General features: G+C 43.9%; 2 protein-coding genes across 9 annotated transcripts in view; one reads left to right on the forward strand and one right to left on the reverse strand.

Annotated features, from left to right (window-relative positions):
• Positions 1–16477, forward strand: part of TMEM255A (transmembrane protein 255A) — a 33562-nt gene extending 17085 nt beyond the window's left edge. For 5 of the 8 annotated variants that reach the window (XM_080553796.1, XM_080553800.1, XM_080553802.1 and 2 more), the window contains 6 exons: positions 3479–3568; positions 5467–5529; positions 6506–6594; positions 8703–8865; positions 10174–10317; positions 13727–16477. In XM_080553796.1, the coding sequence (XP_080409922.1) occupies positions 3479–3568; positions 5467–5529; positions 6506–6594; positions 8703–8865; positions 10174–10317; positions 13727–13885 (708 nt within the window). In that variant the 3' untranslated portion in view covers positions 13886–16477. The remainder of the gene's footprint in view (positions 1–3478; positions 3569–5466; positions 5530–6505; positions 6595–8702; positions 8866–10173; positions 10318–13726) is intronic. The other 3 variants (XM_080553798.1, XM_080553801.1, XM_080553799.1) reach the window with 1 other exon arrangement.
• Positions 16478–17451: 974 nt separating this feature from the next.
• ZBTB33 (zinc finger and BTB domain containing 33) lies at positions 17452–23325 on the reverse strand. The gene is made up of 2 exons (XM_080553793.1): positions 23173–23325; positions 17452–22390 (listed from the first exon to the last, which is right to left on the reverse strand). The coding sequence occupies exon 2, from the start codon at positions 22386–22388 to the stop codon at positions 20349–20351; it is 2040 nt and encodes a 679-aa protein (XP_080409919.1). The 5' UTR covers positions 22389–22390; positions 23173–23325; the 3' UTR covers positions 17452–20348.
• Between the last annotated feature and the right edge of the window lie 665 nt (positions 23326–23990).

A 23990-nucleotide genomic window follows, 5' to 3' on the forward strand; every position in this document is an offset into this window, starting at 1 on the left:
GCCCTGGGTAGCAGGTGTCTGTTCTTCTCATTTCTCTGTCATTTTTTGTCCTAAAAAGCATGCGTGACCCAGCTTTGCAAGGATTGCATCACTGCCACCTCAGTTTGCAGGCTAACGTGAACCTGCTCTGACTGCAGAGGACGCAGAGTTGCTGCCACTCATTGTCCCCATACTTTATTCATGTTTCCTCTTTACCCAGGGGCACTTAATTTTACAGTGGCACTTGAGCCCATTACATGTTTCCTTAATACCACTGGCAGTGCAAGATGGTTTTATTTTTTTATGGACTTCCTTGGTGTCCTAATTTACTAGAAGGCTGTCTGCATTGCTCATTACTCAGTCTCTCCTCAGTGAGGGCAGGACGAGCTAAAAGCAACTTTTATAGCTGTGTTCCTGTGCATGTTTCTCCCCATGAGCTGGCTGGGGGGGCACGAGGAGTTAAGTGTGCCAACATGGCCAAAGGGAGAACTAACCTGAAACTTAATTCTGTCCCTCCTGCTGGCAGAAATAGATGGCTCTCATTCCTCCCACCTTGGCATGCTGGCTTCCCTGCCGTGTGGCTGCTCCTCTGGCTTGTCAGAGCGAGGGAGAGCTTTCAGAAGAGCTTGTTCCTCGGGGGCAGCAGTTTTCAAGTGAGGAGTCAGCATTTTGTGCAGCTTTCTGACAGTCACCTATGCCATGCAAAAGGAGTTGCCAGCAGCTTTGCATCCTGCGTATTGCTGGGATGTGGCCTGAAGGAGACTTCAGACCAGAAAGCTCCTATTTTATAGTTCCTACTTTATCCAAAATCAGTTTGTCTTTTCTTGTGCAAGTTCAGCTCCATGTAACTGACATCAGTGACAGCTACCTGAAGAGCCACTATCTTTTTCTTGTTAGAGTAACAGTATTGTCAACTCTGAATCAAAAATCTTCTTGACAAATCATAAGATTAGTTGAAAACCACGCAGTTTTTAAAATGCCATTTTATACTTTAATTTGCCGTTTTATTATCTTTCTCATAAATTCTCAGTGTTTGTTTTTCAGGCTTCTTTTTCTCCAGCTCAGAGAGGAAATCGGGGGTATGTAAAGTTAGCAAACCCATTTCTGACTCCAGATCCTCAGATCCTAGTGGGGCTGTTACGAAAGTCTTAAGAAAAATTAAAGTCTTAAAGAAAATTAAAGTCTTAAAAAGTCTTAAAGTCTTAAGAAAAATTAACCTTGTGTCATTTGAAATAACCACATTAACAGCTCCTGTCTGCAAGAGGGGGGCCAACAGACAAATAACCCAATTGTATATACTTAGGTTTTGGCTCAGTTACCATCTCCAGTGTTCGTGCTTTTTAGGGAGAACATCCTCCTTTGTGTGTGCATGCAATGAAGGAAAGTACAGAGGGAAACTTACTACAGAATAACCTAAGCCATAAAAAACATTCCTTCCACTGAGATTGTACGAAGTTGTGGTTTCCCCCGTTTTGTGCTCTCACTGGTTAGGGCAGAGGAGCGTGACCGTTGTGAGTGATGGTCCAAGTTGTGCTCCAGCCGTGGAGATGGAGTGGGTCCAAGTGGGGAGGAATTGCTGGTGTTTACAGCAAACAGAAATGGGGTCCTGACCCTGGAAAACTTGTTGCTTGCTACCGTCGGCAGGCTTATTGGGGCATCTAATTCCAGCAGCAGCTTGTTACTGGTGACAGTGACTTGTTTTTGCAGCAGTTGGATTAATCTTAGTCTGCTCTGCCTACCACCACAGTTTCTCTTTGCAATGGGGCAGTGCAAGTCTTGGAAGCATGCTTGTGTGTCCAGGATGATGTCTCATTCCATTTGGCTGAGGAGGAAATAGGATCGTTTGAAGGTCTGGATTGGAGGACAAGACAGTAGGAGCCTTTCAGGGTTTTAGCAAGGTTAAACTTTTACTGATAATTTGCTGAGGAATTATTAGAGGCTTGGTAAAAGCACATACGTTCCAAATAAAGGAAAAAGATATAGGGATAGAGGGATGTATCACCACCTGTGGATTCCACATTGTCTTGTTCTGTTCAGGTTCTTGGGTGGTGGCTGTTTTCCAGCTTGGGTGGGGAGGGAGCACCCTGCCTGCCCTCAGGCCTTCAGGGATTTTTGTGGTCTCCCTGAAAACCGCTTCAGACTCTAGGAGAGAGAAAAGGTGTTTGAGATAGAGAAATGACTCCTCTTCCTTCAGGATCACCGAACAACTGGCTGGAGAGGCTGCAGCAGTGGGAGAAAAGTAGGGGTGTCTGCTCTTTGTTGGCACTGCTTTCACAGAATAAAACCAGTGTGAGTTACCTGAAAATTCCAAGATACTTAAAAAAAATACATATAGGATCCTTTCTGGCTTGTGCTTGTCAAGGGTTTTGGTTTGTCCTCCTGAGAACTGGCTCTTTTAAGCAGTGCCAAGAACTGAGTTTTTCAAGTTAAGTATTACTTAACAGCTGGGCTTTAAAACAAACATCCCCAGCCATGCCCAGAGACCTGAGGTATTTGTCAGTGCTGGCCAGGCTAGTTGTTACTTTTGTGTGTGTATTATTAATCACTTTTAATGTTGCTCAGAACTCCTAATTACCAGAATCACCTCTGTACTTGTGGAGAAGCAGCTTTTAGCAAGCAGCACTTGAAGACTACAACCTCTGGAGTTAAAAACCACTGGGGAAAAACTCACCAAAGCTTTCAGTTCTTTAAATGGAAATGCTGCCGTTCCCAAGTGTGTGAACCTGTCTGGTAGGCTGCTTAGTTTGGAGGGCAAATGCTAATACTGACAAAATGCTTGTCGTGCCCCTCAGTGCCCCCCTGCTTTCGGTGGTCTCCCTGCTCGGTGTCTCTCCATCCCAGCACAACACAGGGTGCGACATGGCCGTGGCTGACTCCTTGCAGCCCCTCCAAGCCAGAGGGGGCTGTTCTGGCACTCACCTGGCACAGGGTACAGAGGCAGCGCACGCACCTCTCCTTGCCAGCTGAAGAAGCTGCAGCCCTCAGCCATTTGTTGTGCCAGCCAGCACAGTCACTGAGGTCCTGTGTGGCCTTTGCTGGCTTCAGCAGAAGCCACCGTGGGCTGAAATGGCCTGAGGGGTGTTCACGGGAGCACCTTGTCTGCAGCTCTTTGGGGTGGGGGAGAAGAAATCCCTCCTTTCTCTTCAGGGAAGAGTTAAGGACAGCAGCAGCCAGAAGAGGAGGTGTATCCCCAGCCTAAGTTTAGCACTTTGGTGTCACGGAAGAACTTGCATTACAATATCACATCCCCAGAGAACCTGTCTGGCACAGTGCTGCTGCTCCTACTGTGTTGCCTCTACCTCTGCATGAGAACAGGCTCTCCTCTGAGACACGGATCCCATCGACTTCAATGAGACCAGTCTGTGCAGCCCAGGCAAACGTTTGGGTCATTGATTGCTCGAGGGCTTATTGACTGTGGTTTCTGTATTCTTGTGGAGCGGGCACGAAGCATTTGGTTGTGGCGAGGCAGATCATACTTTGCTTTGTTTTCCTTTCTCAGCTGGTCGCATCGATTGTCTTCATCAGCTTTGGTGTCATTGCTGCGTTCTGCTGTGCCATAGTAGATGGCGTCTTTGCTGCCAGACACATAGTAAGTGCTTCCAGGAAAACACGGGGCCTGCCGTCCTTTTACTCGAGGAAAAGAGGTGATGTGTCCGCACGCCACAACAGACTGCATCGAGCTCTGTAAATACATGTCAGGTGCTGAATGCTGGTTTAAATTACAAAATTTAGGAAAAACGTGTTGGCTTTACAAAAATATATTTTGAAACTTACATTAAGCATTAAGACCTGGAAACTTTGCTTTAGTTCTTTTGTGCTTTGTGTGCTTACTGAGACTGAAATGTATAAGGCGTAATGTGAATTACAGCTAGTGTCAAGTGATAATATACGAGCAGTAGCATCAGTCTTATTTTACATGCTTGTAGTGGTCGTTCCTAATGCTGATTGAATCAGTGTATGTTCTAGTAGAGGGAAGCAATTTGATACAAAGTTCATTGCGGGGGTGCAGTCCAAACAGGAAGCACTCACTGGGCTCTAAGTTTCTATTTGATGACTTAAAAACCAATATGAGCTGCTGCTGGCATGACCAATCACTAGTACAGCAGGACATGCAAAAACTTCAGCTGTTAGGATATAAAAAAACCAAACAAACGTGATTTCATTTGAAGTTTTAAATCAAAATTTATAACTGCAAACAGATTTTTTTTCCTGCAGCTTTGATGTTTGATGATTTTGTTTTTGTTTGGTTTTAATTTTTGTCAAAATGGGATTAAAAAGACACGCTTAGAGTTTATTTGCAATCAGAGTGGGAAGCAATTTCAGACTGTCACAGTTACCATGAAATGGAAACTCCGTGTGTCAGCTGGCTCTTTATTCTGCCTTGTAATGCAGACTCCCCTTTCTGCCTCTGAGCATCCAAGTGGTAGAGAGATGTTGGGATGGCAGGATTTGCTGGCAGAGCACACGACAGCGATAGGTCTCAGTCTGTCGGGATGTGATGAGTAACTCTTGACCACCTCTGCCTGCCTCTCAGGGGCTCGTGAAGCTTTGATAAACCCTCTCAGGGGCTCATGAAGCTTTGATAGAGCACCTCTAGAGCCTGAGCCCACAGGCCAGCTGCGTGATTTGGGGCGCTGACCTCGTGGGCTGGGTGACGGCGTGAGCTGGCACTTGGTCCTGCCAGTCGCTGGAATGCCTGTGCGTCTGCAGCAGGGGCCGTGTGGCTGGGGAGATGAGGGCTCTGGTTTCTGTCTCTTGATTAATGGGCGTGCTTTCGGCCTCCCCTAACCGTGCAAGAATGTCGCTGTCTGGCCAGAGACGTGCTCCTGCCACCCGAGCACATAGTGTTCCCACTGTGGCCCTGCCACTGGGTGCTCTGAGTGACACACAGAGAGTGGGCCCGGCTGCCTGCAGGGGGGGTCCTGGGCATGGGTTTGTCCCTACTGCACATCAGCCAGCATGCACAAGGCAAAGGAGCTGCCACCACCCTCCCTGCCCCGAAGGGAAATTTGGCATTGCTTTCTCTGCAGGTTTGGCCGGGGAGCAGGCTGTCCCTAAGCGAGGCATTAACGTGTGTTTGCAGGCTGAGCCACCCGTCATCCTTTCCCACCATTCACTCAGGAGCCCAGAAGGGCAGATTTCCCGATACTTTAATGATAAAGCGTTATGATTCAGCATGAAGAACCCTTGGAAACATGTTAGGTGTCCCTGGGATGCGTCTGGGGAAATGAGGAATGAGTAATTCAGCTCAGGGTGGCTGCCCTCACCCAGGCGAGGCTGGCTTAAGAGCCCGCTGCTCCCATGTTAGCTGCCACAGATATGTGCCTCAAAGGACCAGAGCTAAAAACTGTATGGGGCTTGGGGGGGATGCCGTGGGTGGGTCCTGAGGCAGGAGTCTCTCCAAAGCCTGGCCTGCTTTCACAGCCCAACTGGGCAGCAGATTTTTGTTTTAATGTGGTGCTAATTCTGGCGCTTTTCCATCGGCAGGACCTACGGCCGCTGTATGCAGGGCGATGCCAGTACTACTCAAAGACCACCACGCCACCAGAGGTGAGAGCAGCTGTGGCTGTGCTGTCTCCTTGCAGGGGTGGCTTCGTCTTGCAGGTGGAGAAACCTCCTGCCAGGCGGCCGCTGCCATCTTCAGAGCTCTGCGGAGCGGCTGGTAGGCTGGGAATACCTTTCTCCATGTTTGGTGCTGTGCTAGCAGAGAAGTAATTAGAAAGGAGGAGATGGGAGAGGAAAATACACTGATTTCTTTAGCTCTTCAGCTGCACGTTCATTACAGGAACAGGGTGTGGATTTAAGAGTCCAGACAGCAGTGATTTCTGTGGATGTGAACAAAATGTACCTTCCTCTGCACCTCTGCTCGTGTCTTCTCCTGCTGGGGGCAGGTGTTCCTGCCACACAGTGACAGTGTGTATGGGACACCCTTGGCTTCTTTTCCTCTAAGATTTCCTCCCAGGTGTCTGAGTAGCTGTGAATAACCACTACATTCCACATAAAAATGCCTGCTGGAGGTGCAAATAAAGTGCTACCCAGTGGCATTGGTGGTGTCCATTCCCTTTTCAGCCCAAAGACCATCCATGTGAACTTAGGTGTTAGCACCCACAGGCAGCCAGTTAACCTCTTTGCTCAGTTATTTGCCGATATGGGAATCTTTCCCTCAGTTAGTGTCAGCCTCTTGACAGTTCTTTGCTCTACATTGCCATCTGGGGAAGAGTGTTAATTCAGCAGGGTCTTATCTCTTTGCAAGAGTTGTACAACCCCCTTCCTATGCAGACGTGTGCTTATCTGTGACTTCCCCATGGTGGAAGGAAAGCCTGGTCTGTTCTAGTCATGTGTGTCTTTATTGCAGTCTGCCTACTTTATGAGAGCTGTGCTGCAAGATAAGGGAAGAAAAATCTGCCTGGGGCTTGTATTGGGATCAGTGCAAAACCTACGTGTAGAGCAGGCCAAATGGCAGCGGAAATCGTGTTTGGTGATTGTATCCTCATGTGCTTTACGTATTTCTTCTGGATTCACACAGGCAATCTGTCATCCACAACGCCGTGCACCCTGCACACCGAAAATAAAAACCAACACCTGCTTCTGTTGTGACCTGTACAACTGTGGGAAGTGAGTAAGCTTAAAAAAAAAAAACAAAAAAAACAAAAAAAAAACATTCATGCCATGGGCAGAGTAAGCAGTGGTCATGCTGTCATGCTGTTTTGCAGGTGTCTGAAGGGCCAGGATAAGGCAGGAGCAAAGTTTTGGTTAATGACAGCTGTTGTAGGAAGGGAACTGAAGCTGTCGTTGCTCCCCATAAGGACTCCCAGTCAGAAAGAGAGTGAAGGGGTGTATGAAGTATACTAAATCTATGCCAGCTACATGTAAGCATACCCCACGCCAGTCCAGCTGGAAAAATGGGTGTTACTTCCCATTATGGGTGTAATGTTCCGTTACTTCCATTCCTGGTCCCTTTTTTTTTCCCACTGTTGAGTGTCCTTTGTCCTGACACCTGTGGGTACCACTTGTTCATTGGGTTTTATTTCATTTTAGTAGATAAAGACTCTGACACTGTTCTTCCGACGCTGTTCTTCCTCACCTTCCTCGCTGTTTTGTTCCCCACCCTAGTAACAGGGAGGAGAGTTCACAAACTAGTGCCACCTGCATGTTCATAAATCAGCGCCCTCTTTGCCCAGCGAATATCTTCTATGGATACAAGAGTGGAAAGCGCACCAGCAGTGTGCAAGGCTGAGTCAGAAGGGTCAGAAGCAACAGAGCACTCTCACACAGTGATCACACCATTGTTTGATCCGGCTGCTGTGCCTAAGCTAACTGTGGAGCATGCAGTTCTTATATCATTTGGAGTGTCTAGTGTGTGTCAGCAGAGAAGAAAATGATTTTCTTAGTGCTGGCTCTTGCCTAGGGCTGTTTCGAGGTTAATGTTTCTCATCATACTTAGTTGAGCTGGCCCCAGTGTAAATCATTGACTGTGGAGGGAGATCAAAAGATGCTGTTGGAAGAGGGTGGCTCAGCATGCTGGGAAGGGTAATCCCTTGTCTCCGTAGTACGTCGTTTCTGTGTGAGCATTTAAAGAACATGATTGCTTTTTACTAACTGAAGGGAATGATACACCTAGAAGTGACTGGAACAGAAAAATTCGTAACTGTTCTGTATTAATGGGTGTTTATTTATTTATTTTTTCCCCAGCCAGCCTGGTTCAGGGTTCTGCCTTAGACCCATTTTCCCTTATTTTGTACCAGTTGTTACAATCTTAATCTTGCTTGGTGCCCCATAAGTGCATTGCACTGTGGAGATGCTGGTTCTTTTGGGATCTCAGTAAGAAAGGCACTAAAGGCTGGTTAACACGTTTATTGTGTAAAGGATGGGAATTACTGAAAAAGCGAGGCAATTTTACGTCCTTTGTGATGCCAGGAATGCTGGATGCAGCAGTATTGTATGAGCCCCTTCATGTTGAATGCTGTGCAGGGTTGCCATCCCTGGTGAGATTCAGCAGCTTCATGGTTCTTCACGTCGTTATAGTATTCTTTAAAGTCTGTACAGTGCTGAATGTTCTTGATGGTGTACCAGGGTTCACTGAGAGCATTATGCTCTTACGCATCTCCATAGGAACAAGCTCGTACAAGCAGTAAGTACAGGTTGTGTTGTTAAAGGCAGTCATGGTATGTGCTTTCTCTAGTTCAGGTTGTTCAGGCACTTCACAGCCAAGGCCAGTGGTTAACCTCTGCCTCGATTCTGCTTGAAATCATCTCCTCATTGCAATCTCTTCTGCAGTGGCCCACTACAACAAGAAAAAGGAAAAGAAGAAACTGGAAGTGAGTAATAGGGGAAGGAGGCTGGTTTCCCTACTGATTCCAGGACTGGTATGTCCTTGGGAAGCCACCAGCATGAAGGGCTGGCTCTGGAGATTTCAGTTGATGGAAACAAGAGGCAGGTTCAGACTCAAGGGCATTTTGATATTAGTAGGTCTCGCAGGACTTGTTTGTTTCACAGCATATCAGGGCATCTCTGCTGCCAGTATCATGCAGGGAGATCTCAGATGCCACAAGAATGGGATCTAGCAGGCTTTACCCTCACTCTCTTCTTGGTGGTTAGGTCCAGGCAATCATTAAATTGCAGTGTGTGTTTTACTGCCCAGTGAAGAGCTTAGGTTTTATTATGTGGTGCGTTTTTTTATCATTATTGTTTTATTGTGGGATTTTTTTTTTTTCCTAATCCAGCAGAGTAGAGATTTCTGGAGGCTACTATGAATACATTGATGTCAGCAGCTGCCAGGACATCATTCACCTTTACCACTTGCTTTGGTCGGCAACTATTTTGAACATAGTGGGGCTATTCCTAGGGATCATTACAGCAGCGATACTTGGAGGCTTTAAAGACATGGTAAGGTGATACCAATTTCTGTGCAAATCAGACAAATTGCCTTTTTAAAATAAGCATGGAAACAGCTATTGATATTTCAGTGCAAATGATCTATGCATCACTGCAATCAGGCCAGGAAGAAGGACATGAAATAATTCTAAGGAGAAAGTGAAAATGATTAACTTTTCTGATCTGGTGTCACTGCCTGAACACAATTAGAAAAGATGAAAAGAAATAGGGATTTTATTTTCAAAAGGAACCTTCTCGGAAGTGTTGGCAATACCAGTATGAATAAAAATGAACTTTTTCTTTAAAAATGATCTTTCTTTTCATAGCACTGACCTTCAACAAGGAAATGCGTGGTTGTTGCTCTCAAATTGTTGATTTTATAGCAATAGTAGAGTTCTGAACTGTATTACGCAGCCCTGCTAGGCTGAAACTCTCCATCTAGTTTCTTAATGGTGCAGAATCTGAGAAGGTAAGCTTAGGACCAAAGCCAGGCAAGAGAGTGCAAACTTCAGAGAGTGGAAAAAAATGCTGTTCTGGCACCACAAGCTTTGAAGTACCCTCACTCAACCAGGCTGCTTGTCACGTCCCATACAGTTTTGTTCTGCCGAGAACAAATCAATGGGGAGAGCTGAACATTCAAAACATATTTCTTTTTTCAGTCTCTTGTGACTCATTTGGAATAATACAAAATGAGACACACAGAAAAAGAGCATTTTTTGTCTCGGCAATATATTTTTCTTACAAACAAATCTTGGGCCCTTCGCCAGGGGTGCCTTATTTCAGAATTTTGAACTTTCCTACTCTGTTTTCAGACCCACTAAAATCTTCCCAAACACATCTTGAGATACATTCCCAGCTGTGCGTTACAGTCTTTTGAGATTTGACCCACACCAGACAGTTTGTAAACCACTGCAAAAAGATATATGGAAGTGTCTGTGAACAGCAGCACAAGAGGATTTGAAATATGCCGATCTCAAAATGCACTGAATAATAGAGTAATCAAAATTAACACTTAGCACCTTCACAAATAGGAGAAATAGTCCAAGCAGTCACTTTGTTTGAGTACTAGCATGCACTGGGCTATTGCCAGGCTTGTTCTGGGGAATCTAAAGGAAACAATGGATTGGTAAAGAATGAAATGACCTCAAGACTTGCCTGCTGCCTAAGAGGGAACTGGATTGCTAGCTGCTGATTCAGCAGAATCAAGCTCTAGGGAGACACTTTGCTCCTTTAAGTCATCTCTGTTTTCATTCAGCTGTCAGTTTTTGGTGACTCTGAAGATGTCCTGGTTAGCAGCTGAGATTCTCTTTGTTTTAACAGACTCCTTCCCTCCCTACGCTGAACTGCACGGTTGAAAATGCACATCCTACGGTGTCCTATTACTCGAGGCCACAGGTGACATCTTACAACACCTACTACCACAGCACTCCTCACCTGCCTCCGTACTCTGCGTATGACTTTCAGGTACAGAACGTTATGGGATGTTTCCTTGTTTAGCTAGAAAGTTAAATATAGCCCAGTCTGCAGGACTCTGGAGGCCTGTCTTCCTGTCATTTACACGGTTTAATTTTCCTGTTCATACAGAGAACACCAGGCCTTTCTTACTATCCACTGCTCCTTGGCAGCACTCTCTCTGACTAAGACAAGGTTTTCCTGAAAGCTTCTCCTTGAGGAGAAGGCAACAGGACGTGCTGCCTGCTTCCCCTGTCATTCACCAGCAGAGGCCACATTAAAAATAGGCATTGCCTCTGGCATCTGTGATGCTCTGAGGATAGAGGCAAAGCAAGATGTTCTGGTGATAGTTTTTATTAGGCCAGCTGCTGTGCCCGAGAGAAACAGATGAGCTTTTGAAAATGAGCTCTCTGAGCTCCTGGTATACCAACTGAAAACCTCTTCTGTTTTTCCGACATACTTCAGCTGTTCTAAGAGCAGTCCCTGCAAACACCACTGCTGCTGCAATCCCTGTCTCTTCTGAGTTATGGACCTGTGATTTCACTTGAACCTTGCTGTCAGCATCAGTTTTCATTTGTAGAAATGTCCATATCTGCTTCAACATCAGTTCTTCCTTCAGGTGGATATTACCAGAGTGGTGATGTTAATTTAACATCATACATTTTCTTGGCAACCATCATGGCTGGAGACTTTTTTTAATTAACAAGAGCTCAATTTCTTAGACGTCAGCTAAGAGATGTGGTCTGCAGTAGCCACAATCTCCCCCATCAGACCCATGCACTAAATGTGCCTTGCATCCAAACCTTTCTGTTTTTACTGCTAGTGCCACTGGACAACACTGTTGTTGGAATTTCTTAGAGATATTTGAACATCAGAAATTCTAGGACTTATGTATACAGATTCGTGACTTATTTTTTGAGATTAGCACAACCTGGGACAGTCAGCAGTGTTGTATAACTTTTTCCTGTTACAGAAATGCCAACCTCAGCATATACCTAAACAAGCTCTTCTGTGAAGTCCATTTGCCAGACACTCAGCTGATAATAAGCACTGTTTAACTCTGTGCTTGTCTGTGCTGCTACTGCACCAGCAGTGAGCTCAGCATGGGTTGATTTGCCCTGCTTTTCAACTAAAAGTACTGCTGGGGCTCTCCTAGCATTTACATCTCAGCCAGCAGATGAAAGCCCTTGTTTCTCACTGCTGTGATACCACAGGTGTTGGCTTAGGAGCTGGCCAACAAAAGCTGGTTGCAAATCAAGGTAATCTAAATTTAAAATAGCCAAGTCTTGCTTTCAGACGCAGTTCTAAGTGTGATCCTTTCTTGTCCTCGAGGAAATGTGAGAGCCTGTGTGAAAGCATTAGCTGAGGGCTCTGGTTGTGTAGGCTCTTTATCTTTTCTGATCTGAGCAGTGTCTTTACCACACTGATACCTTCTCCCCTGCTGTTCTGTAGCATATGGAGCATGCCCAACCTTGCTCCTCAAGGCCCTCTCGAAGGCTGCAAAAATTCTGGTGCTAAAATTGGCAAGGTCAGTACTTCCCACTCTAAGTGACCTCTTTCCCAAGGAAAAGAAAAGAAAAAAATGCCACTCCAAAGTCTGTAAGGAAATTTGTGTCCCCGTAGCATCTTTGCTTTTCCACACAATGTAAGATAGCAGAACTGGCGCTCTGGTTTTTGCCGATGGATGTTGGCAGTTACTAGTACTCACCATGGGAAGGGACATCCCCCAGGAGGGCGGGCTCTTCATGGTGACAAAGTCTTTGCGATATGCTGAGACAGGAACTGGGCAGGAGGAAGCTGTTCTGGTGGGGGTGGCAGCCTGTATGTTATTCTTCCCTTTGCATGGTCTGGTGGCCAGGGGACAATTAGCTGAGCACATCTCAGTCCTGCAACGTTTTGCCTTCTGCAAGAGGATGCAGATGAATGGTTCATTTCACCGCAGCAGCAGCAGCATGTTCTGCCTCTTATCCCCTTTCGAAAGAGAGGTATTAGTGCTGGCTTCGTTAATAAAACCGGGCTGCTGCCTGAAGCTGGAGCAAGCCAGGCCGGCTCTGCAGCTGCAACAAAGGCAGCTCTCCTCAAAGCCTTGGGCTGTTGCCAGGCAGCAGCACTCAGATGCTTTGTTGTGTTTGAAACCCAAGGCTGCCTTTGCTCAACGGTGTCCGTGCTGTGCTGCTGCAGCAGTGTCTTTCCAAATAAGTGGTTCTGCAGGCTCGGGGTTGCCACTGATGGGGGCTGCTGTGTTATTTAAAATGAGAATGAGCTGTATGGCTTTCTGTGGCCACCTAGATGACCAAGCTGGGCTTTCATGGGTTATATATCCAATCAATAAACTGTCACAGGTCAGTTTTAGGTAAGTGATTTAGTAAGTAAGCATTAAAAAAAAAAGCTGTTTGAAAACAATTTACTATCTCCACAGTCAGTCATCCTTGCCCCGACCAGGATAAAATCTGACCTTGAACGTTGTCTGCAGCTCAGTCTTGCAGGGTGTGAGTGCCCTGCTCCAGTGCTGATCCCTCAGCAGTGCCATACAAATCCTCTCCTGGCACACCTTTTGTCATGCTGGCTCTGGGTGAGCAGTGCCTGCCCGCAGCCCATGGGATGAGCCAGCCTGAGGGTGCTTGCTGCTCAGTGCCAAAGCAGGAACACTTTTCAGAAACGCAGTGTGCTGATAGCATGACCCTGTCCCTTCCCCAGGCTGCCCTACGAGTGCCTCCTTAGGATGGGCCAGGTGGCCAAATGGTAACACAAGGTGCAGCTTGGGAATATGATTGCCAGGGATAAAGATACCAGTGTATTGGTGGCCCAGGAGCCGGTGTAAGTGACAGTATTTCATTACCTATTCAGAGTTAATTTGTCTGGCCTATTTGTGGACAGAACGCAGCATGTTCACAGGTCTCTCACAGTGCCAACGTCATATGACTTTAGGCTTAAGGTATTTTTGATAACAAAGGTATTTTGGAGAGCAGAAGTTAATTTTCAGGCACGCACAAATTTTCTGTGTAAAACCTTTTGAAGCTTTGTACTTACTGAAGGATTTCACTATCTTATTGCCATTGTTTTTCTTTTGGTTGCTTTTTTCTTTTTTAATTAGTGATAAAAGTAGTACAAGAAGAAATGATCTCTAGCCTCTTTGTTGCCACTCACTGATGTATGAAACCCAAGATGTGAAAGAGATTAATCAGTTTTCAGTTGGCCAGGCTATGTGAAACGCAAGCAGGTACGCAGCAGAAGTGATGAGAGAGAAATTCTTAAATGCCTCCTTGAGTGCAACGAGTTATTTGAATGCTTACTTGTGTGTACACATGCTTTGCAGAGTTGAGTCTTGAAATATTAATCTTACACTGCTCGGTAATGAAATCTTATTTTACCATTGTCCTTTATTTAGAAATGTTACAGCTTTCTCGCTTTTTTCCTGCAGCATTCCAGCGTGTTTCCAGCCTCCACTCCTTCTGGCCTCTCCGACGACCCCCAGTCAGTGTCACCTTCTCCCAGCTATATGTGGTCTTCCAATGCACCGCCTCGTTACTCCCCGCCGTATTTTCCACCTTTTGAAAAGCCACCACCTTATACGCCATAAAGAATGTGGGAGAGAAGAAATACTTGCCATTGAAATAATTGTGAACATTTTGTATTTATATTTTACTGTGGGAGGTAGCAGGAGGATAGAAACAGAAGATAACTGCAAATATGACTAGTTGATCAGACTGTTATTTCATGCAAAACTTATTTCAGAGGTTTATCAGTGGGGTGTGAGGAACGGGATATACTGCGGATGTTTTGCAGTGGTGGTGAGTAGCAGGGGACCTAAATTCCAGCCTCCTCATTTTCCAGTGAGGTTCATATAGTCATTGGTTTTTAATAAAGTGTCACGACACGTATGTTAGATTCTGGTCTGCCTTACTCCATCTTGAGCCAAGCCGAAGTAAGAGTAGCCAGGACCAACAGTTGCCCAAGAATATCTATCTGTTCAAGGTGAGTGTGCTTGCAGACAGCTCAGCTTGATGCTTGTTTTGTTTGGTCTTTGGTCTCCAGTTGTTGGGATTTTGTGGGGCCACAGAACCTAGCTCACGTCACTTGTTGATTACAGTCTGTGTAATGGAAATCCTCGTGAGGAGCCACGACAGCGTCTCTTAACACTAAAACTAAAGAATAGAGATAACTTCATAGGGTATTTTCATATGTGTCTAGCAGAACAACTGGAATATTGCTTTTTTGACAGGAAAAACTTTAATAAGCTTTATTAGCTGGTTTATTTTGGGTTACTTCTTAAGATAAAAGGTGAAATGCAGTTGTTTGTCTCTGAATTCTGTATATGTAATGCTGAAATCAAACAGTTCGGGTGGTTGCACTGCCTAAATCTTCCTTGTGTTCCTAAAAAGAGCATCAGGAACTATCCACAAGTCACTGAAACAATGCAGTGAAAACTTTTTTTTTGCCTTCTGTTTGGTTGGGAATTTTTTTTACGCTTCTAATTTTAACTTTTTTAACGGGTTGAATCAGCACCCTGAATAAGCACCGTTTTAGTAGCTGTATTACAGGCTGCACATAAGGAATTTCCACTACTAGTTCTCCAAGATGTAAGTCTCACATGGATAAAATTCAACACCATGTAATATAGGGTGAAGCTGATAGGAATTTACAATTATTGTCGTGACTTTCATTTAATCTTCAGCTGATGACTGTGCTGATTGATTTAGATTCCAACAGATTTTGCATGCATCCTGCATAACAAAAGAAGGTCAGCTTTGTTATGTGATACAATAATGTCCTGTAAAGTGTGGTTCTACTCCAGGAAGTGACTTCAGATGACAGCTTTTAGATCTGAGCTGCTCAACCTGAGCATTCTCAACTGCTTGCTTCAGAGGTAAAAAAAAAAAAAAAAAAAAAAAGGTATTGACATTTTATTCCTTATTTTCTAAAGATTTGATTTCCTTTGCACCAAACTGTTGATCCTATTCTTAAGTGGTCTACATGACCTTCAATTTGATGCAGACAGAAAGGTACCAGAAAGCTAAATCTGGCATGCAGAATCTGGAAGTGGTATACATGCTAGGGAAAGAAAACAACAGCTAGAATTTAAACTGTAGCATCTCTCTGCTCTTAAGCTAAACAAATTGAAATACTGTCAAAATGGAAAACAAATGCTGAAGTCCCTGATCTCACTTTTCAAAGTATACCCACACTTTATAATGCTGTTTTTACTACTATGCATTTGCAAAGCCTTTAGCTCGGCTGTGTGTTAACCTTATCATTCCACTGTCAAACTCTAGTCAATATATCAGTAAGTTAAAGGATGACACCTTTTATCCAGAAGCAAGCATGTACCTTTTCTCCAGCAACAAAGAAAAATAAATAGCTGGAGAAAGCAATACAGCTCTTGGGATTTAAAGCAGTAGTGTATGCAGAACATTTCCTGGTGACATTTTGTTTTACTGAGATCGTTGAAGTGCAGCTCCTGTAAATTTGCATATTGAAAATAAATTTGCATACTAGGGCTTCATCCATTTTATATTACGTTTTTGTGAACGAAATATTGTTAAAGAGATTCGTGTGCAATTTCCAAATAGGCAGTACCTCTGATAAAACTCCCCACAAACCTAGAATTTGAAGGATACATACATTTAATATCAGAAAACTTTTTATTGCTGCATCCTTGAAATGGAAGCTAACAGTCCTGTCCCACTTTCAACAAACATACTATACCATTTGTGCCTGTCTACCAAATAGGGCTAGAAGGACTAGGGGACACTATAGGACAGGACTAAGAAAACTCATGAGGGGAGCACAACTTAGTGGCAGAGAAACAGTAAGGAAATGATGGTGTCATTGGTTTCGACTTGACAGATATACTAAACTTAGGAAATTATCCAAATTCTTGTTTTTTAAGGAACTCTAAGGAATATTTAAGCAAAAATTACATTGCTGCTTTAAATTCACTGTAAAAGGATAAGGCCATTGTCACATTTATAAAAAAAAAAAAAAAAAATTACCAGTTGGATTTTTCTGTTGAACTACCCACTACCTTCTGCTTGAGTAAAACTGTTTAATGTAACTGCAACATTCTGCACTGTATTCATTATTTCTTATGCGAACGTAAAATTGTGACTCATATGTACCCTTTTATTACTTTACCAAGGTTAAATAAAATTGTGTGATTTTTGTAAACATTTATAACTTGCATTTTACGCTTTAGCAATGGTCCTGTTTCACAAGCACCTTTAATGCTAGTTGAGGAATTTGGTTTAACAGCATGCATTTAAGAACAAACAAAAACACAAAACAACAGGATTTGCTGTACTGGGAAATGGGTGGTTCTACCAGGAGTAGGCAGAGATTTGTTTTATTATTAAGTTCTGTTTTGTTAAGCCTCAGATGTCCCCACACATCATAGTTTTGCAGCCCTACCCACATAACGGGGCACGTTGATTTCAGTCACTGTAAAGTCATTGCTGCTGAACTTCTGCTTAACATGGGTGAATAATCCATCCAGTTAAGAGTTTCATGTACTTTTGTGTTTATTGTATTTGGGCCTAATTCTTTCCTGATCATGCCAACTGCTATTTGATGTTAACAGAAGTAAGTGGAAGACCTGTGCCAAGTAGATAAAGACATCTAAACTATCATTTTTATATATTACTCATTGAATTGTATCCCTTATCTGTGCTAAGCTCAACTGAAGTCAGTAATTTTCTCAATGTTAGCCACCGTTCCACAGCAATCTGACTATTCCATATGATAACCAGTTAAGAATAGAAGACCTAACGCTGAGCTAGCTGAAATGCATTGTGCTGGTCACTATATATATTTTTCTTGATTTCTAGGTCATTTGCAACCACATTAGTAGTTGGACAGAGTACTCTACTGGTCTGAAGGGTAAGCATATATAACAAAATTCAGCTTAAAAATATGCAGAGGAGTGTTTCAGCTAAAATGCTTTCTTGGAAAGTGTTCAATCAAAGGAAAAACAGAAAAAAAACAACAAAGAAAACCTCAAATAAAAATAAAAACAACAAAAACAACCTCTAGGGAGAGTTTCCTGCTATTCTTATAGACCTGGAGAAGAATGTTACAAACTATTAGCCATTGAACATGTTAGATTGCAGAAGCTGATTTGTGATCGAAAAGAAACATGCTACACATCTCTGGAATTAAACTTTTTATTTTTTGACATAGAAAGCTCAAAGACCTAATATCAAGTATTGATTAATGAAAAGTAGAACACAACTTTAAAAAGTATGTTAAAGAAAGACTATACAAGTATATACATTACAGATCTAGCAAAAATTATTGATTTTTCACATGGAACAGTTCATAGGTAACAGGTGTAGAACTCAAATGTTCAATGTATATAGTTGTCAGCTTCTGCATCTTTTTATAAGCTGCATGCCTTAACAGTACAAAATAAGCAGGTGATTTTTTTCTTGTTTTTTATTTTATTCATATACTGGAATGCTATGGGATGAATCTCCAAAGAAACCATACAATGAGGATGCAACCACCATCATTACATTTTGCAGCAGATCCGTTAATGTTTTTATATGTGTATAAATGACTGAGGTTTGCTAGCACTCTGTTGAAATTGTTAATTTTTATATAAATGCTTTTTCAGATTCCAACTTTTTCGCTCATTACCCCAAAGCCAATTTCTTAATATTTACATAAGTTTTTTCATTAAGTTAAAGTGGAAGCTAAATGTTTAAAAACAAACGAACAAATATAAGTGCAATAGCCAGGAATCTAAATATAAAAGCTCATGACCCCATAAAGTTTAAAGAGGATCTAACATGTTTCCAAATCAATAAATATTGGAAGTAAAATTAAAAAACGCTTTATGTGACCTCTGGACTTTGGATATCAAAAATCACTTCCAAGGAAAACTGAAGACCCTGAGACACATGCAAGCACGAGTCTTCTAGCAAAAATACAGTTACAAAGCCCTAATTTTCCAGTTTTCCTCCAAAGAGAGACCTTTAGTAGGCACAGTTTAATTTAAGGTTTAAATATATCAGCAGCAAATATTGATAGCCATTATTTTTTGTTATTACTGAACGCACACTTTGCAGTGTATCCTTAATTCTCTATGTGTCATGTCAACTACAGAACCATCGCATTTTTTATGACCAAAAGTTCATGAAATTTCTACACAGCACGCAGCCAGCTATGTCAGGCAATCAATACTTACTCCTTGTGAGGATTACATGTGGCTGCTGCAATACTATCTCAGACTACATCCAACCTGTAACATTTGAAAGCATATTCCGTTATACTCAAAGGCATTTGCAACATGATCTGGGAAATAACCACGTATATAATTTTTGGCCTACAAAACAGAAGTGCTGAGTATTACACGTAGAAAGTAAACATTCTCCTCTTTCTCCCATCGTTATGCATTTCTGGTACCCTTTTTTATAGCTCCAGTTGTATTTGAACCATTTACCAGTTAAGTATCTTTCTGTCAGGAAGGTTCATATACAACTGGAACCTTCATAACATGCCTAAAATCTTTGAAAGTCGTAGGACCAAGACGCTTACTTGAAACAGGAGAAGAAAAACTTTTAGCTGTAATTTAAGCAATGAAAGGTTACAATAACTAACTAGCACTACGCACAACAATCTTGCTCAGTCAGTCATTGCTAGAATTTCTGTGCAGTTTTCGTATTACCATTTACAGAAATTCAAGAAGTCACTAAATCTGACATGCTAAACTATGGTATTTCTCAGATCTACTGTTTCCTGTTCAGGTTGGACTTCTTGGATCATCTCCTGAGTCTAAAAATGTACCAATTGCAAGGAGAAAAAACAGGGCAATATAATAAACTTGAAACTGAAAACAGATGACAACTAGGCAGCTGTAGAGGAATTATACTGTGGACTATGAGGGATGAGGGGTATTTTTTGATTGTTGGTTCATCATTATTACATGGTTACATTCCTTCTATAAATGGGAGAAGGAAAAAAAAAAAATTCCTGTTTCACTTAAAAATCTAGCCAAATAGACATACAAGATCCTCAGCAGTCTCAGTCCTAAGCTGACGCAGCACTTGGGTTATTTCTCAGTTTTAAGAAGCAAATTTCAAAGCCTTCAGCTAGCAAAAAAAAAAAAATATCATAAGGATTACTTTTTTTTTTTTATATACCAGATTGAAACCTTTCTTCATGAAGAGCAAAAAACAGCACTTTATTCCAAACTACTGGTATCTTCTGTAATAAGAAAACCTAACAATATTCCTCAAGATTTGAAAGGGCAAAATTATCTTCCTAAGCATTCCAAGTTTCCTCGCTACGGATCACTGACTTTTTTCCCTGTTACAAAGAGTAAATTATAATGGTCCAGACACTGAATACTCTGCTCACCATACCGCCAAACACAAATATAAAGTTTGTTCAAGTTAGCCCAGACTGGCTAACGTGTTGGCAAGAATACTTGCATGAAGACAGATGATTCATATTGCTTATAAAAGCAAAATGAAGATGCTAGTTCAAAAATACACTACTCCAAACTCTGGACCCTTGCAGTAATGCATTGCTCAGAAAAAATAAAATGAGTTGTGGGATTAATTTTTTAAATGGTTCCACATTCAAGAGACTATGATGAATATTTTTACTGTTTTCTTGATTAATGTTTAAACACAGTTCAGCATTAAAGTGCTACCATGAAAGAAAGGGTTTACATAAGAAGTGTGGGTACAGGAAATACATCGATTACTTTACAAATGACTTTAGATCTCTAGTTCTTTAGAATAAACTGTACCTTTTTCAAGTTACGAATCCCCACAGTTTGATCAAAATTAACATACTAGCAAACACTGCTAGCTCCTTGGAAATGTCGTAATCTGTATTCAAGTAAACTTTCAGATGAATTGCTTCCACAAATTGCTTGCAGCTACTAACGATCCATCTAAGTACTACCATTTGATGACTTGGTAGAACAAGTTAACTTGTTTTCACTTTAACAATTTGTTCTGCAATTATTTTAACAGTTCATTTAAAACAGCTGCAGTGTTTCCGCACTGAAGCCCTTTTCCAGCATTTAATGCATTTCAGTAAGATTCTGGTATTACAAACTCAAATTCAGTGCTACCCTCTGATTGATTTTGTTTAAAAATTGCTTCGTTTGCCTGCGGAATGAAAATATCATCCCAGGTCATTTGTTTGGCTGGAGGATTTGATGTTGTTCCTTCGGTGCTCTCTTTTCCTGTGTCAACACGATAAACAATTCCATTCTCATTTAATACCGGTATACTGCTTGAACGATCAGTAATGTATGCATACTGTCTGATCTGCAACGACCTGCAAGGGTGCAATCGGTAAAGCTTGGTGTCTCCAGAAGGGTCTTGGCTATGGACCGATCTTACGTGTGAGGCCATGATTTGGTAGTTGATGAAAGACTTGCCACACGTCAAGCACTGGTACCTCCGCTCGCCGGTGTGGTGGATTTCATGCTTTGTACGGTATTCTGCGAGAGGGAAAACCTTATCACAGTATCGGCACGGATACTTCTTCTCCCAGGAATGAACGTTAAAATGTCTCCGTAAACTCGTCAGACACACATAGGATCTCTTACATACAATGCAGATGTAGTAGACCCTTCCATCCACTATCAGCTCGTAGTGGTCGTCGTGCTTAACTTTCATGCGTTTCCTGCCTGGAGAATCATCACCAGATGTTTTGGGCGTTTCATTGCGATTGGCTTCTCCTTCCTCGGGATCATCCTTTACGGGAATGACTATGTCATAGGTGTCCTCACCAATGTTTGCATAGACCTTACAGCCTGTGGATAAGCCTTCTATTTCAGTGGCTGTATCTAATGTTATGATTTTCTGCCCTTCTGCCACATGTTTTGGTGCAATGCCTGCACTGAATTCCCTGTTGTTTCCAGTAAGGACATCTGAGATTTTTATTTTAAATTCTCCAGGCTTAGAAGATGGCTCTTGTGAAAACGTAACAACCTGTTTTTTCTGTACACCTGATCCTTCAGAGGCTGTGGCCTTGGACGCAGCAGGCTGCTGAACCAAAGAGCTATTGCTGACTGAACCAGGACTAGAGGAGCTAATGACATCGTCGTCATCTTCAACCACCTCTTCTACATCATCAACAGCAGTCGTTTCTGTTTCAGCTGAGGAACTGTTGTTAGATGGCTTCTGGTTCTCCTCAACCAAATTAATCGTAGGGGTCACATGTGTTTGATGTGAGGAGCTGACACTGGGTGGTGTGTTAACTGGAGGCCGATTTAGCAAAATAATCTCAGGTGTCAAATGCTGCGGTGTCCCAGAGATGAGGGATTCCGCACTTGATTGTGTTTGGTTTGGATGCAGCTGGTTAGCAGAGGAAGAGAGTTTTTGAGTTGCTGTGGGGCTAGTCAATAGTGGGGAGCCACCACTGCTGCATGATTTTTGGTCAGAAACTCCAGCTGCATTTGGGCAAGGTTGGTTGTGGGTTGCAGCACTTGTATCTTTAGTACATTCTTTTGGAGGAATGATCTCAGAGCAAAAAATGACATCATCGTCATCATCTGAGTCGCTCACTGTTATTTTTGCAGTCTCATATGATATGCCATGCAAGGAGAACGATTCAGTTATAACCGGCATCCCCCCCAATACATCCCCACCCTCTTGCCTGATTGCAGGTACTTGTGTTTCAGCATCCTTTTGAGTGCGGGTAGACGTTGAAGTTTCTGAAGCAGCATCTTTGACCTCGTTTGACGTGCTTTTTCCTTCAGAAGGTGGTATGCACAGATCGGCTATGAATTTAATGCCCAACAGTTGCCCTGATTTAATCAATTCGTCAAGTAAGTCAGATCGGACAGAGATTATTTTGGAACTATACATATAGTTAAGTATTTCCGCAAAGATTTCGGCTCTTACAAAGCTCAGTTCAACCACTTGCCCTGCCACCGAGAAAAGCTGGTGAAAGTATGTGCTTGAGGCAGAAAGAATGTTTCTGTGAGCTCGAAATTTCCGGTCCTCCACGATGACAGTAACATCACAAAAAAGTCCGTGGCCACGTTGTTCGTTCAAAGACTGAAGGAGCGCACTAGAATACTGCGTGTCTGTTGCAGAGATCAGTTTTTCCCCCTCCATTCCTAAGAAGAGAAAGCAAGAGGTATCAAATAAGCAAAACCACGGATTTATGGCTTTAATGGTGTGACAGTGTCCCACATTTGCAGTTTAATAATTTTGAAAAACCAAATCTCGGCATGAGATACTAAGCATAAGCTTAATGCTACAGCACTCTGCGAATTTGTTTTTTTTTTTTTTAATCATCTGTCTCTTTGCCTCCCGTGCAAGGTACGTGCAGAGCTGAATATACCCTCTGTTCTTATCTCCTAGAGAGGAAAAAACCTGCTGGTCTAATTCAATAGCAAATAGGGTAAGTTTGAAAACCAGGATGCCGTATGGGTGTTCCTCAAAGGGTCTAAGCGTTAACAGAGGTTTGTTTTCAGTTGTGGAATATTTCCACCAGTATTTAGGAGAGGCTCGGCAGCGTGTTTAGGGCCCGGCCACCAGGACCCGTGCATACCTGCCCCGGCGCCGCTGGAAACGCTGCGGCTACCTCCCTTCCCTGCCCAGGAAGAGAAACAGCCCCGCTCCCCGGGCATCTGCAGGGCCGTTCCGGGGAGGCGAGGCAGCAAAAGGGGGAGCGGGGCGCCCCGAGGGGCCGGGCAGCCCCCGGGAGGAGCTCCCCGGCCGCGGCTGGACGCGGAGCCAGCGCCCGGAGGCCCCCGGGGGCGGCGGGCCGCGCTGACAGGCAGCGGGCCCGGGCCCAGGCCCGCAGCTCCGGAGCGGCCCGGCCCTGCCCGGGGGAGCGGCGGCGGGGAGCGGGGGGCGGCGGGGGACGGGGGAGGGTGGCGAGGGTCCGCGTTACCTGCGCTCCGGCCGCCCTTCCCCTCACGAACGGCCGCCGCCGCTCCTCGGGCTCGGGCTCGGGCTCGCGCTCGGGCTCAGGCTCGGCTCCGCTCGCGCGCCGCCCCCGCCGCGCCGCCGCCAGGGGGCGCTGCGCCGCGCTGCCCTCCCCCGCCGGCCGCCGCGCTCCGCCCGAGCGCCCTCGGCTTCCTTCGGCTGCGACCCGAGCGGCCTCGGCACCCTTCGGTTCCCAACCCGAGCGGCTTCGGCACTTTCCGGCTTCCCGCCCCGGGAAGCACCGCGCCCCGCCGCCCTTGTGTGGCGCTGACGGAGCGCTGATAGGCCATGGCCACGGGGCTGGCGCAGCCGGGAGGAGAAGCGGCTCCTCTAACGGAGCGCTCGGGTCTGAAAGGCTGCAGAGCCAGTTCCTGATTGTTTCTGGGCTTGTCCTGAGAGTTCAGTGACGAACAGAAAAGAGTAATCGGGAAAGATTGGCTTTCTGCCTTATAAAACCCTTCAGTTGGGTTCTCTCCTGATACAGGCTCTCAGTTGTTTTTATACAGGAGGTCACATCAAATGTAAATAGCACTACGACTGTTTCAAGTCTTAACATACAATCCACTGTTCTTTTCTCTCCTCCAAAAACATCCAGTGGTTCAAATTAAACTATCTCTTAGCCTTTTATCCCTCAGCTTTAGGGTTTTTTCTTCATCTCATTGTCAATTCCCTTTCTGAACACTGACAGGAAAATTCAGATGAGCACGGAGTTGGAAGAAGCCCTGCTCCTGAAGCATCATCAGCTTTGAACAGTCAGGTTTTGAACTGCTTACCCTTAGGCAC

The sequence above is a fragment of the Anser brachyrhynchus genome (genome assembly GCF_964034855.1).
Source record: "Anser brachyrhynchus genome assembly, chromosome: 13".
NCBI classification, from domain to species: Eukaryota; Metazoa; Chordata; class Aves; order Anseriformes; family Anatidae; genus Anser; species Anser brachyrhynchus.